The sequence below is a fragment of the Phoca vitulina genome, unplaced genomic scaffold, assembly GCF_004348235.1.
Source record: "Phoca vitulina isolate PV1807 unplaced genomic scaffold, GSC_HSeal_1.0 scaffold80, whole genome shotgun sequence".
NCBI lineage: Eukaryota > Metazoa > Chordata > Mammalia > Carnivora > Phocidae > Phoca > Phoca vitulina.
Genome location: NW_022589783.1, coordinates 5618341 through 5632018, shown reverse-complemented (window position 1 = coordinate 5632018; position 13678 = coordinate 5618341). Strand labels below are relative to the sequence as shown.

The window sequence follows — 13678 nt, the reverse complement described above, 5'->3', positions numbered from 1 at the left end:
AAAATACATGGCTGTGGGGGCGCCTGGGCGGCTCAGTCAGTGAAGTGTCCGGCTCTTGGTTTCGGCTCAGGTCACGATCTCAGGGTTGGGAGATGGAGCCCCACGTCGGGCTCCGTGCTCAGTGTGGAGTCTGCTTGAGAGATTCTCTCTCTCCCTCTGCCTCTGCTCGGCAATGATAAATATTGTGCATTTTGCAGGCCATCTGGTCTCTGTTGCAAGTACTCACCTCTGCTTCCCCGTGAAAGCAGCCAGAGACGAGGCATTAACGAATGGGCATGGCTGTGTATTAAGAAAACTTGAATTACGGAAAGAGATGACGGGCCAGCTTTGGCCCCGGGGCCAGCCCCTGAACCAGGCGTATGTGCGGTAAGACGCTGTGTCCGCGTGCAACGGGTGGGCCGAGAAGCCTGGACTTCTCTAGAGGCCGTAGGAAGTCACACCACGAACATGGGCTTTGGAGCCCCGTTCCCTTGGTTCAAGACTCGACTTCAGTGTTTGCTAGCAACGGAGCTTCGAGAAGCCTACACACACGCTCTCCTTTGATCCTCACGTAAAGCCTGCATCTTTGGAGGACAGAGGAGTGGGTAGAGAGGGTGGGAGGTTCGGGAACCTTTACCTCCCTCCATCAGCACGTTCACATGCTCAGGCCAGGCCCATCTTTGAGAGGAATACCCTCTGGCTCCCCGCCAGCCCTGGCCCTCACTCATGGCTCCTCTTTACTCCAAACTTCATGACAAAGCTGTTTCCATCTACCCTTTGTCACCGTGCACTCACCTAGTGGCCCCCGGAAGGCTGGCTTCTGCCCTGAGCTTATAGACAGCCATGATCAAGATGGTTTCTTCAACAAGAGATACATTTAGTCAAGGCCTGTTGCACAGTTAGGTGGCGTCCTTGACAATGCCGGCCCAAGGGAAGGAAAAAGCGAACTGCCACGTAGTCCTCCTCCCAGCAGAGGCCTTATCTATAGATCATCCTGAGAAACTCCAGTGAGCATCCCAACTCCACGGGACCCCAATATTTTAACCATTCCCTTGTCCAGCGTTGTTTTGGGTGGAAAAGTTCAAGATGAATCCTGAAGTGCCTGCTGTCATGATGGCACATTTGACCAACAGAAGGGTTGGCTCTATCAACCGAGACAGCCAAATAACTCACTCTGGGAAATTTACATTTGTGCCCCCGTGATCACAGTGATGCCAAGTGCATATCCCGCATCTGTTAGGTTGTGGTCCGTGAGGGAAGAGGTGGAGGCACCCCTCAGCTGCTTTAGCCCTGGATCCCAGCTCCATGGGACCTGCTCCTGCTGAGACTCTTGTGGCAGAAATGCTCTCAACTGTCCCTGAGCACTCAGTACCTAGCCTGCTGTCAGGCAAATGATGGCATCTTAGGAAACCACCATTGAACGAGTCATTTCCCGCATGGGTCCCTGGGGAGGTGACAGAGGTAGGCCATTTGTCAAATTAAAGAAAAATTGAGGTAAAAAGATTCAACATCCTTTCCTGGAGCTCAGCTACCTTGGGGAACAGAATAAATAAGAATCCCACAGACCCAGGCCAGTGCTCAGAAAAAACAGGCCAAGTGCTCAGCCAAGCACATCTCTCTTATTTGGGCTCTGCCTTCTCTCTGCTCATGAAGTCATGATCCTACCAGTGCAGGGACTCAGGAAGGATGCCAATTATAATACCTTCTTTTGACAGCCGGGAGAGTAGATATTCCCTGCCTGCCTCTTCAACACGCTGGCAACACTTGTGTAAGCAACAACTCTCGTGATAACCAATCCCGTTATGAATCAGCTCTCGCTGGCGCTCCTTACTCCTCGACCCAATGTGAATCTTTCCCAAACTATTTTTAAAATATCTAATCTGTTGTGAGTAATGGACTATGGAACTGTTAGTTTGCCATTTCTGGGCAGATGGTCTTAACACCAAGATCTTATTAGGTTGTAATTTGATATTTAAAATGGTAGATGGGAATAAAAGAACAAAATAGAGCCTCTAAAATCTTATCTATTCCTTAAGGTCAAGTGATTTTAAATATTTTTAGATTTTTAGAGTGCTTTCCTATCTTAAAAAAGAAAAAAGGTTAATTATTCCAAATAACAATCTTGAAAGACTGGTTGGTGACTTCCTTCCAAATATTCATACTAGGAAAACCAGGGATCTTAAAGACTGGCTCAGTGGCAAGACAATCAATTTTTAAAACGAACCCCAAACTTCTGAGTTTAATATCTCCCCAGATACATGATAAAGCAGGTACTAGATATCTTTTGATATATAACAGATCACCCCAAAACTCAGTGGCTTAAGAGAATAATAGTAATTTATTATCTGTGATGCATTGAATTGTGTCCCCCCACCTCCAAATTCATAGGCTGAAGCCCTTAGCCCCCAGTGTGAGTGTATTAGGGGATGGGGCCTTTAAGGAAGTAACTAAGGTTAAGTGAGGTCATAGGGTGGGGCCCTAACCCAATAGGACTGGTGTCCTCATGAGAGGAGGAAGAGACACCAGGGATGCATGCGCACAGAGGAAAGACCACATAAGGACACAGCAGGAAGGTGGCATCTGCAGCAGAGGAGGCCTCCAGATCCTGTCAACACCCTGATCCTGGACTTCTGGCCTCCAGAACTGTGAGAAATGAATTTTTTCTTTTTTTTAAAAATATTTTCTTAATTATTTATGAGAGAGAGAGAGCATGAGCAGGAGGAGCGGCAGAGAGAGAGAGGGAGAAGCAGACTCTCCACTTAGCAGGGAGCCCCACGTGGGGCTTGATCCCAGGACCCCAGGATCATGACCTGAGCTGAAGGCAGATGCTTAACTGACTGAGCCACCCACGCGCCCCGAGAAATGAATTTCTGTTAAAACCTTTAGTCTGTGGCATTTTGTTGTAGTAGCCATAGCAGAACAATACATTATTTCTTATGGTTTCTGTGGGTCAGGAATTCATGAGCAGTTCAGATGGGTGGTCCTGGATCTCTGGTATTGGCTGGGGCTATAGTCTCATCTGAAGACTTGACTGGGGCTGGAGGATTCACGTCCATGGTGGCTCACTCCCACAGGCGGGGAGTTGGTGATGGGTGTTGGCTGGGGCTTTAGTTCCTCTCGCCCTGGGCCTAATAAAACCCTCTTCATTCATCCCCAACCAACTATCCTGAACCCTTTTCTTCAGTTTAGTTATGTTTTAAATATATCATAAGAAGAAATATGATACCCCTTGTTTTCACCTATCAGAATTTTGGGATCATAAATTGAAAAAAAAAAAAGTAGAGACTATAAGCCCATGGTTAGAGGTTGTGATGTACCACTCAGATCCCCTTTCAGAAGTGAAGGATTTCCCCCCAGCTATCGGGAATCTGCCAAGTGATGGCCTTCAACTATTAGCCAGCACTGCAGTTGGCTGAGGAGAGTTGCCTTGGCCACGGTCAACCCCCTTCCAGGAGAGCTGCCATCTAATGAGTGGTTGATGCAACAGTAGAAGGGCCTGGCTCCTTTGCCCCAACTTGGGACAAGTCTGGGGAGCTGCCCCAGTTTTAGGGCTCCCTGGGGGTCTGCCGAGGACCTGGTCGAGACAGCACTGCCTCGCAGCTTCTCCCTCAGACCTGCCTCCCTCCTTCCTTTCTCCCTCAGGCATTGATCCTCAGAACGCTTCGTAATGAACACCCTGCACACTAGTCTCTGGCTAGAATCTGCTTCTCCGGGAGCACAAACTGCAGCAGCGTCCTTTTCAGGGAATTACTCTCAAAAGAGTTAACCATCTAAATTAGACTCCTCACACAGAGATAAATGAACCTCTCGACTCCAGTATGTTGTGTTCCATGACAGGCCCGGCTGTTAAAATCAAGTGATAAGGCGTGTGGGAGATCTGAAAATTGGCCCACACTCTTCACCTCTTCCTGTATCCAGGCTCTCTGCAGTGGGACTTTGTCTGCTTCTTTCTGTTGGCCGAAGCAAGGAAAAAACCCAACCCAGCTTCAAGGGGAGAGGAAACAGATTCTACCTCAGGTAGGAGTTAGGGTACCAGTTCTGAGCCTAGGCCTCAGGAAGACTTGCCTCCTGGAATCGTGCCACTGTCACAAGAACAAGTCTGGGACAGCCTCTGCTGGGGGAGGAGAGACCACACGGAACAGAGGTGAGACATTCCAGCTGAGGCCGCTCGGGGCCGACCAGCCGCCAAGTAACCTTGTAAGTGACCACAGACGTGTGAGTAAGCACGGCCAGGACAAGAAGAATGCCCAACCCGAATTGACAGCCTGCAGGATTGTGAGCTAAAGAAACGGTTGCTGTCTTAAGTTTTGGGGAGGTTTGTTATGTGGCAATAGAAGAACGGGGACGATACAGGAACCAACCAGGCAAGAGAAGACGAGAGACCAGGCCTCAGCTGATGCCCTGCGTTCCCTGTCACGGGCTCAGGGGCCGCTGCTGATGGCTCAGACCTGCAAACTGCTTCCAGGATTGTCCTCAGATGATCCCAGCTGCAGGTGCATTTCCCTCCACCTGGGGCATCACAAAACTAACGGCTGCTTGGTGTGAGGGTAAAAAGGCCAGCCTCCTTGCCTCCAGGCAGGGCAAATTCTGGCACAGTTTATGCTCCAGAGCTCTCCTGTCATCAGGCTGAGGCTACCACATACTCGCCTTCCTTCTTTCCTCCCCTTGCACCTACAGGTTTATTCTGAGCACTCCGTAGTCAACTGACAAACTTGCAGCCCAAACCCCATCTCAGACTCTGCTTCTAGGGACTCTGACCCAAGACGTAGGTCAAGGGTGAAATTCCTGGAAGAAAAAGGGGAGGAGTGGGGGAATGAGTGTTGTGGAAAGGGAACCGGAAAAGCAGTGATGCCTCGAATACCTTCACGTCAAGTCTTCAGTGCAACAGAAGCTGATTCTTCCACTGGCCCAAGACAAACACCTGCCACCACGCAAGAAATCCTACCCGTTTCCTTGACAAGAGCAGAACGTAAGGCTCGCCCTTTCCCTTTGGTCTTTTACTGCTTCCTTCCTACTAACCGTGTCCCGATTAGTATTTAAACCTATTCCCAGTTATAGGAAAAAACCATCACCTCCATTCTAACAGCGACAGCCCCATCTCCTCCCCTTCAAAGTCAGGATTCTCGAGCGATCTACACTAGAGATCTCCACTTCTTCACTCTTCACCATTCAGCCCACATTCCATGGCTTCTGCACGTGACCATAGTATTCCTGCCAATGTCATTGGGGCCGACTTCAGTCCTTACATTGCAGGCCACTCGACTGCATTTGACGTCACTGGTCATTCCCTCCGAATGCGTGAGACACAGTGAAACACATTCCTTTTGTTTCCATGATACTGTGTTTGCCTGCTTTTCTGCCTAATCTCAAGGCAATCCAGAATCCTTTTCCTTTGTTTGTGCCTGAAATGTCCACGTTTTTCTGGCTCTCTTCTCACCTACCATGTATTTTTCTAGATTATTTCATCTACAACCAGGGCATAAATTACCATTCATATCCTGATGATTTTCAATCTTAATTTCTAGCTCCAGATGCACATCTCCAACTGCCCTTTGGATACCTCCTCTTGAACGTTCCATGGGCACCTTATTATACTACCACCACCTGAACACACACACACACCTGCTCACATGCATGCATGCACGCACACATCCATAGCCTGCTCCTCTTCCTCCCCTGTTCCCTATCCCAGCAACTGCAACTACCATTCATCTAGTTTCCTAAGGCAAAACTTCTAGAATCATCCTTGATTCTTCTCTTTCCCCCTCAACCCATCAATCACTGCATTCCAGATTCCTTTCATTTCAACCTCTTAAATAGTTCTTAACTTCTTAACATTGGTCCACTCTGTTCCACTGTCAGCTACCACCAGGCCCAGATAATTTCACACTGTGTCCCGTCTGAGCTCCTGTCTTACTCAAATCCAGTCTTGTTTCCATATCCATCCAGAACAGAGCATCCAAAAATGCAAAGCTGATTATTGCTCTCTGCTGAAAAAAAGTCCACTTCCTTCCTCTGGGATTGGCTCTTCCATGCACTCAGACTGGACTGGGTGTTTCCTCCCATCATAATAACCCAGGTTCCATCAAACTCTGTTGTAATTATTTACCTGCCTGCATCCCCCAAAGAGACAAATCTCCCTCCTTTGTTCAACTAGTTATTAGCTATTTCTTGAAGCCCTCCCATGCATAATGCGCCCTTAATCCAGTAGTGAAAAGGACAAACATGTCTCTTCCTCATACGTTTGTCACCCACTTGCCCTTTCTGAGCACAGTTTATGACACACAGAAGTTGCTTAGTAAGTCTTTGCTGAGTAAATAAATGATAAAATGAGTACTTTCTACCAAAGACAAACTAATTACCCTTATCCCCATTCCAATTTTAGGATAAGACTCATGGGAACATATTTTATAAAAGTGATCTTTGGGGTCAATGTTTACAGAAAGCGTCTTTTTGTTCCAAAGGGCAGAGACAAATTATATCTAAATATTTTCAGGCTGACAGAAGTCTTTAAGCAATCACATTTCTCCAATGAAGATTATGCTGGTAGCCAAATTTATGAAATCAGCCAAGCTTTTAAGGAACTTAAGACAATCAACATAGTCCAGTGATAAAGAAGTGCACTTTGTAGAAACTTGAAATGACCACCAGCCCTGCTGCAAAGCAGGACAGACCCAGCTCAATAATGGCTGCAGAGGCCATGACAGGGGCCCCCGGGGACGCCTCCGGTGATAAAGCTGACCAATGGGGGGCGCCTGGGTGGCTCAGTCAGTTGGGTGTCTGCCTTCAGCTCGGGTCATGATCCCAGGGTCCTGGGATCGAGCCCTGCATCGGGCTCCCTGCTCCGCGGAGAGCCTGCTTCTCCCTCTCCCTGCCACTCTGCCTACTTGTGCTCTCTCTCTATCTCTCTGTCAGATAAATAAATAAAATCTTTTAAATAAAAAGAAAAAAAGCTGTCCAATGGGAGCAAGCCTGTCTAATGTCAGGGGGCCAGTGGGGACATTGTCTTCCGATTTTGAAATGTATCATTGCATAACGTAGTGGGGAGCCTCTGGTGATCACCCAGATTTTCTGAAGCTCAAACTATATAAACATTGTAGTCTTGCCTGGATCACTTTTTCAAAAAATTGTAGTAAAATATACGTAATATAAAATCTGCCATTTTAACCACTTTTAAAAGTATGATTCAGTGGTATTGAGTACATTCACACTGTTGTGCCATCATGACCCCCATCGTCTACAGAACTTTTCCATCTCCCCAAACTGAAACTCTTCCCCACTGAACAACGACTCTCCAGTCTTCCCCGTCCAGCCTCTGGCGCCCACCCTTCTATTTTCTGTGTCTATGAATCTGACTCCTCTGGAAACCTCAGACACGTGGAATCACACAGGATTTGTCCTTGTATGACTAGCTTATTTCACTCAGCATAATGTCCCCAAGGATCATCCATGTTGTAGCAGGTATCAGGATGTCCTTCCTTTTTAAGGCTGAGTAAGATCCCGTTGTACAGAATGACCACATCTTGATCCTCCCCTAGGGACATGTGGATGGTTGCTGAAATGTCACTGAAATGTCACACTCACTGTCAGCCGTGTGTGTGGGATCACAGGCCCTGACCAGGCACATGGCATATCCATCACTGAGTGTGGGATATAGCTGAGGATACTTCCACTCTGGCCCCAGAACCGCCTCAGAAATCCCGGAAGGACTCCGGCTTGTTGGCCTCAGCCATGGGCTTCTGAGTTGTGTGAGGTTTAAACAGCTAAGAACACCACTTCCCAGTCATTATTGTCAGAGGAAAAAAGCTGACACTGGACCAAAAGCACTCTCTGGATTCTCTTTTATTTAAACTGGGAAAGGCCAGCAGCAAACTTCTGCAATCATGGACAAGCCTTGTGTCTGTCAGCATAACTTCCAATGATCTAAACCCCAAATAACTGTTTTCTCTTCAAATCGGTGTCTCCTCCTAAATGGCATTATTCTATCAACTATCACTAATAAATAATGAGAAGAAGCCAATATCTTGAGACTTTTATATCTCCTTTATCTGCTGGTCACCTCCCTCTTCGGTCCTCTCCTCTGCTCCCGGCCCCCACAGGCTCCTTCCGTACCAGATCGCCTCGCCCACAGGCTTCGGGGTCGGTTTGGCACAAGGCTGCAGGATTTCTATCCCTCTGCCCCAAAGGGCACCTCTGGCCAGGGGCTGCTTCTCTTCTGTGGCTCCAGCTCCTACCGGGCGGACACACCAGGTTCTACTCCCATCGATGGGCTCTGGTAACCCCACCACCTCTCATTGCCCCTCTAGCCCCAGAGGAGTAATGGCTTCCTGCTTTTGACAATCTGGGTTGCCTCACGGTTCCCTTTTTGGATTCTCTTTTTGTTCCATTATCTCTATAACCAAGTTTCTTTGTGAAGTGCCCAGGAGAGCCTTTCTAGATCTTCTCTCATTCCCACCCAAGAACGTGGATGACCTTCCTCCAAGGCCCATAGCTCTCCGGGGCCAAGCCCTGTCCTGCTCCTCATCTGGACTGTTCCTCTGCTTCTGGGTCTTCCTGTCTCCAGTCTACCTCCTGGTCTGCTGCTACGTTCCTGACCCTCAGACATGGCCCACAGCCCGCTCCTTCTCCATGCTGCACGTCCCCCTCATTCCCACCCAAGTCGTGGCGACTTTTCTTCTCTGGAAGGCTTTCCCTTCACCTCTCCCCTCAGTCAAGGCCCACCACTTATGCAAGGCCCAGCTTACTGGGCTGCACTGGGGCCTTCGCAGGCCTTATCAGACCACACGTTTCCCTTCCCCACCTCCTCTAGAGCGGACTCTCCACCCCCCCAACCTCCTTTCCGCTTTGACCTAACTCTTTCATCTGAGTGTTACTCTGCTCCCAGTAAGACGGGAAGCCCTAGAAGGCAGAAACGACACCTTGCATTTGATCCCTCAGCACCTCAAACAACGCTCTGTGAGCCTACATCTCATAAAGCAATCGCTGAATGAACAAGGAGAATAGCGATGGCATGTTCTCCGCATGACAAACACACCTTCTTTCTCTCCAAAGGTAACAACGCCTATGGTTGGACAGTGTCCCCAGAAAGCCACGGTGAGGGGATAGGCTCTGATGCCTGTGAACGTGACCTTGTTTGGAAACACACACTGTGGATGTGATCAAGTGAAGACAAGGTGGGCCCTACTCCAACATGAGTGGTGTCCTTGTAAGAAGAGGACATCGTGAGGACAGAAGCGGAGATCAGTGTGATGCTGCCACAAGCCAAGGAACAGCCGGGGCTCCCAGAAGCTGGAAGAACCAGGGAAGGCTCCTCCCCACCCCCCAGACACTTTGCAGGGAGCATGGTCCTGCCCAAACCAGGACTTCAGACCTCCAGCCTCCGGAGCGACAAGGCAATAGCTTCTGGTTCTTTTAAGCCCCCCAGTTCATGCCACTTAGTTCCAGCAACCCCAGGGGACCACTACAGCCACCAGACCCCACAGTCCCATCCACATAGACGGACTTCAGGGACACGGTTCTTATGGCCTCGCTGGGCACAGGGAGAACACTGAGGACCCACGTTCCTCGTCGGAACCAGGCAGGGATGGAGAGCGTCTCCACGCTTCAGGCCCACTGTGCCGCTGCAGAGCTCATGGGTCCCGTTGCTCAGCCGCCTTCCTCCATCCGCACTCACTGACCCTCAGCCTCTGCGGGGGCTCAGACGCCCGGCTCGCCACACCACTGCCCTCCAAGAGCCGCATCTTTGCAAGAATGCTTCTGAGCACAAACGAAATCTTAAAACTCCAAAATAAAACTTCAATTTAAAAAAACCTTGCATGGTGACTAACATAACATAATAAAATTAAATTAAAAAAACCAAAACAAATAAAAAAACAACCTTTTTTTTTTTTTTTTTGCTTCGCCTATCACTTCTTTCTCTAGGCTCCCAATCTAGATAAATTCAAATAAAGCTTTTTATGACTGACTACTTAAAAGAGGCTGAGGCAACACACACTTTCTGGTCAGGTTCCGGGCGTTACCACTTTCTGTTTTGTTGCCATTTGCCTGCTGCGCGCTCTGCGTTTCTTTCTCAGCCCGGGACTCATGATAAAATACACCCAACACGTCAGGGGTGCACAGCCTCGGCTTCAGCGCCCCCCTCCCGATGCCTGGAGGCCCGGCCCACAGGACGAGGCCAGACTTACGGTTCTGGGGGAAGCATAGTATGTCGGCGACGCTGCTGGAGGCCTGGCCACGCTCTGGAAGGAGGATGGGCAGTACCTCTGGCCTGTGTCCGGAGGGGAAGACGAGGCGTAGATGCGATTTTCCAGTCGCTCAGGCTCGTGCTTGTAGGATTCGAGAGGAAAGGTGTGCTGCTTGGCCACCTGGGTGGGTGTGGACGGAGAGGAAGAGAGGCCCGAAGCTGCGGGGGAGACCACAGAGCGCTGTTAGAAGTCTGACTGAGGCAGAGGAAGGCCGAGAATGCGCTTCTGTTTCTTGGTACCAAAAATCTCAAACGGCAAGAATTGGCATTATTAAATCCTGAATGTTGGGGACAAGTTTTTACTTACTTACTTACTTATTTATTTATTTATTTATTTATTTATTTATTTATTTATTTATTTCTGCGTTGCATCCCCCAAATAGCTGTGTTGAAGTCTTAACCCCCGGCACCTGTGAAGATTTGGGAATAGGGTCTTTGCAGATGTCATCAAGTTAAAATGAGGTCACACTGGAGTCAGCTTGGCTCTTAACCCAACGAGACCAGTGTCCATATAAGAGAAGACATGGAAACCTAGACGCGCACTCAGAGGAGAAGCCATGTCACTGGGAGCCAGAGACCGAAGTGGTACATCTACGGGCCAAGGAGCGCCAAGTGCAGCCGGTGACCATCGGAAGCCAGCGGTGAGGAAGGACGCTTTCCAGGGTGTCAGGGGGAGGACGGCCCGGCTGACACCTTGGTTTCAGACCTCTAGCCTCTTAACCGGGAGAAGAAACTTCCGTTGTTTTATGCCACCCAGTGTGAGGTACTTTGTTATGGCAGCTCTAGAAAACTCATAGAGTCCAGTGGCTGGATTTGTTTTCCAAGAGAAGCAGAATCTGGATTCGGGTCTGGTGACTCACATTTCTGGATAACTCAGTAAACTTTTTATTTTAAATTTGATACTTAAAATTTTTAAACCATGGGAGTCAAAGCAAAGATGTCAGTACCAAGGGCTACCTCTTTGCCACTCGCCGCTTCTGACCCAGACAAAGACGCGTCAGGCTGCAGAGCTGTAAGCCTGGACCTCCTTTGCAGGGCTGCTCCGTCCCGAATTCCAGAGCCCTCTCCTCACAGTCCACAGTCTCTGTACACATGTGTGTTCCCTTCTCTGCTTCCATCTTTGCTCCCCGGAGGAACCTCCTATTCCTCGGGAATCAATTCAACCAACCCCTTTCTTCTGACTCTCCAGCCCTGTGACCCCTCTACCCTGGACTCATGAGCACATCTCACCCACATGAGGTCACAACACGCTATTTAACACTGAAACCAAATGCGAAAGTATGTAAGTTTCCCGTCCCCAACAAAATCCCCCATCTGTCTTTGGGGCAGGGGTTCTGGGTTGGCCTTTTGGGTCCCCACAACAGCCAGTGCTGCCCTGGTGGGGGGAGAGTGCCTGGAAGATCCTCACCACCCAACAGGCAAGGCGAGAGAAGGGAGCACGGAAGGGTGTGAGGCTCAAGCTTTGTGGGCATCTTCTCTCCGTCCCCGTGCCCAGAGAGTGTTCAGGGTACATATTTCCCTGGTGGGAATTTCGGAAGGAACCAATCAAAGGAGGAGGGTCATCTTCTAGGGAACACCCTTTCCCATGAAGCCATCCCAAGTGCCATCCCTCTGGGAAGCAGGTCTAGGTGAAAGCAGGAGATAGAACACTTGATCACCCATGGTTTTGTGGGTCTCAAAACTTAAGATACCAAAGGCCTTCAAAAGGAAAGCCCCCAATTCTTTTAGAAATAAAAGTTTTCCCCAAAAGGTCTTGAGAAGCAAAGCCCGTTTTGAGGTGGGGCTTGGGGGTGGGGGAGGAAGGAGAGGGAGGATTAAAAGCAGGAGATCTGGTGGTTTCCAGCTGTTGGGGGAGGGGTGGCCCAGCAGGCAGGGTGATAGAGGAGCTGCTTGGCCCAAGTCTGGGCCCTTCTCTAGTGTCACGGCTTCGATGCTCCCCAGGGGTGCCCACAGAGCGGTGAGGAATGGGGATGCCCGCCAAGGCTCAGAGGGGGAGTGCCTGGGCCTTTCAGAGGGCTCTGCTGGGGGGCAGAAGAGGGAAGCTCGTGTGCTACTCTGTGGAGCCCAGCACCCTGTGGGCCTCACGCCCCCAGGGGTGGTGGCTCGTCCTTCCATGGTTCTTCCAGCGAGAGTCCTCAGCTGGCCCACTAGCCTCGTTCCTCACAGAGCAGCCCGGAACAGGCTAGTTCTCACGTCACAGGCTAACAGGGAATTTACGTTCTGTGCTCCCAACACTCGCCCCAACCACCGGACACAGACGCCCCCTGGGTGCTTCCAGGGGCGAGTACTAGAGACCCGACAGACGGGTGAAACAGAGAGGGATGGGGGGCATTTGGACTCAAAGCTTGTGCCACCAACCACGTTCTAACAGCCTGTGAGAGCCCCTTGGGCGAAGCCCCTGTGGGGGCCTGGCTGTCCATGTTACGGAGGGGCCGCCCTCAGTGCGGACGCGCCCGCGTCTGTCCAAACACAGGGCACAATCCAAACCGCCCCCCCATCTCGCCTGTGACTCTACTCCCAGACCCAGCTCGGACTCTGGCTCCAACCACAGCCCCAGAGCTGTTTTCAGAAGCCGGGACAAAAATGCCTCCGTGGAGGCATTCTGGCAACATCTACCAAAACTGCAAAGGCAATGCTCCTTGACCCGACAGTCTGCTGTGGGATTTCCTTCCGTAGACGCAGTTGCGCGGTTGCTGAAGGCGAGCGCGTGGGGCCATTCGTTACAGTGGTGCTTTTTTTTTTTTTTTTTAAAGATTTTATTTATTTATTTGAGAGAGAGGATGAGAGGAGAGAGAGAGCACATGAGAGGGGGGAGGGTCAGAGGGAGAAGCAGACTCCCTGCAGAGCAGGAAGCCCGATGCAGGACTCGATCCGGGGACTCCAGGATCATGACCTGAGCCGAAGGCAGTCACTTAACCAACTGAGCCACCCAGGCGCCCTACAGTGGTGCTTTTAACAGCAGAGACTGCAGATGCAGATGCTCGTCGGCAGGAAGGCACGTCCTCTCCTCACAGTCCACAGTCCACAGTCTGTGAACACGGCGACGGCACGTCCACGCAGACAGCCACGGCTCCCTGACGGGCGCGACGGGCTGCCGCCTCCTTCGTACCTCTGAGACCTAGCGGGCAGTGAAAAGGCAACCCCCAGAGCCGTCTGCACAGAATGACCCCACTCACAGTCTCAGAAAGGGGGATAAGAGCGTACATACGAATATTCGGCCCGTCTGCACGTGCCCAGAGTATCTCGGGAAGGATGCGGAGGCACTGCTGGAGACAGGAAGGGAGGGAAGGGACAACTGTCATCGTCCACCCTTTCCTATTTTACAACTTTCATATCGTGTGGATGCCTTGGCAACTCAGAAAATTACTTTCTTCAGCCCCTGTTCAGCTTTTGAGCCAAGAGGCTGGCTGACACCGTATAGACGCGCCTCCCGCCTCTTGCCCTGATCCCAGCTGC

The 13678-nt window shown here is 50.4% G+C and overlaps 1 protein-coding gene across 9 annotated transcripts in view; it reads right to left on the bottom strand.

The window, feature by feature from the left end:
* The window catches only part of PRKAG2 (protein kinase AMP-activated non-catalytic subunit gamma 2), a 252372-nt gene that overhangs the window by 80986 nt on the left and 157708 nt on the right, over positions 1 to 13678 (bottom strand). For 8 of the 9 annotated variants that reach the window (XM_032394363.1, XM_032394368.1, XM_032394364.1 and 5 more), the window contains one exon: positions 10164 to 10381. In XM_032394363.1, the coding sequence (XP_032250254.1) occupies positions 10164 to 10381 (218 nt within the window). Of the gene's footprint in view, positions 1 to 10163; positions 10382 to 13678 lie in introns of those variants that run through there. The other variant, XM_032394374.1, reaches the window with a different exon arrangement.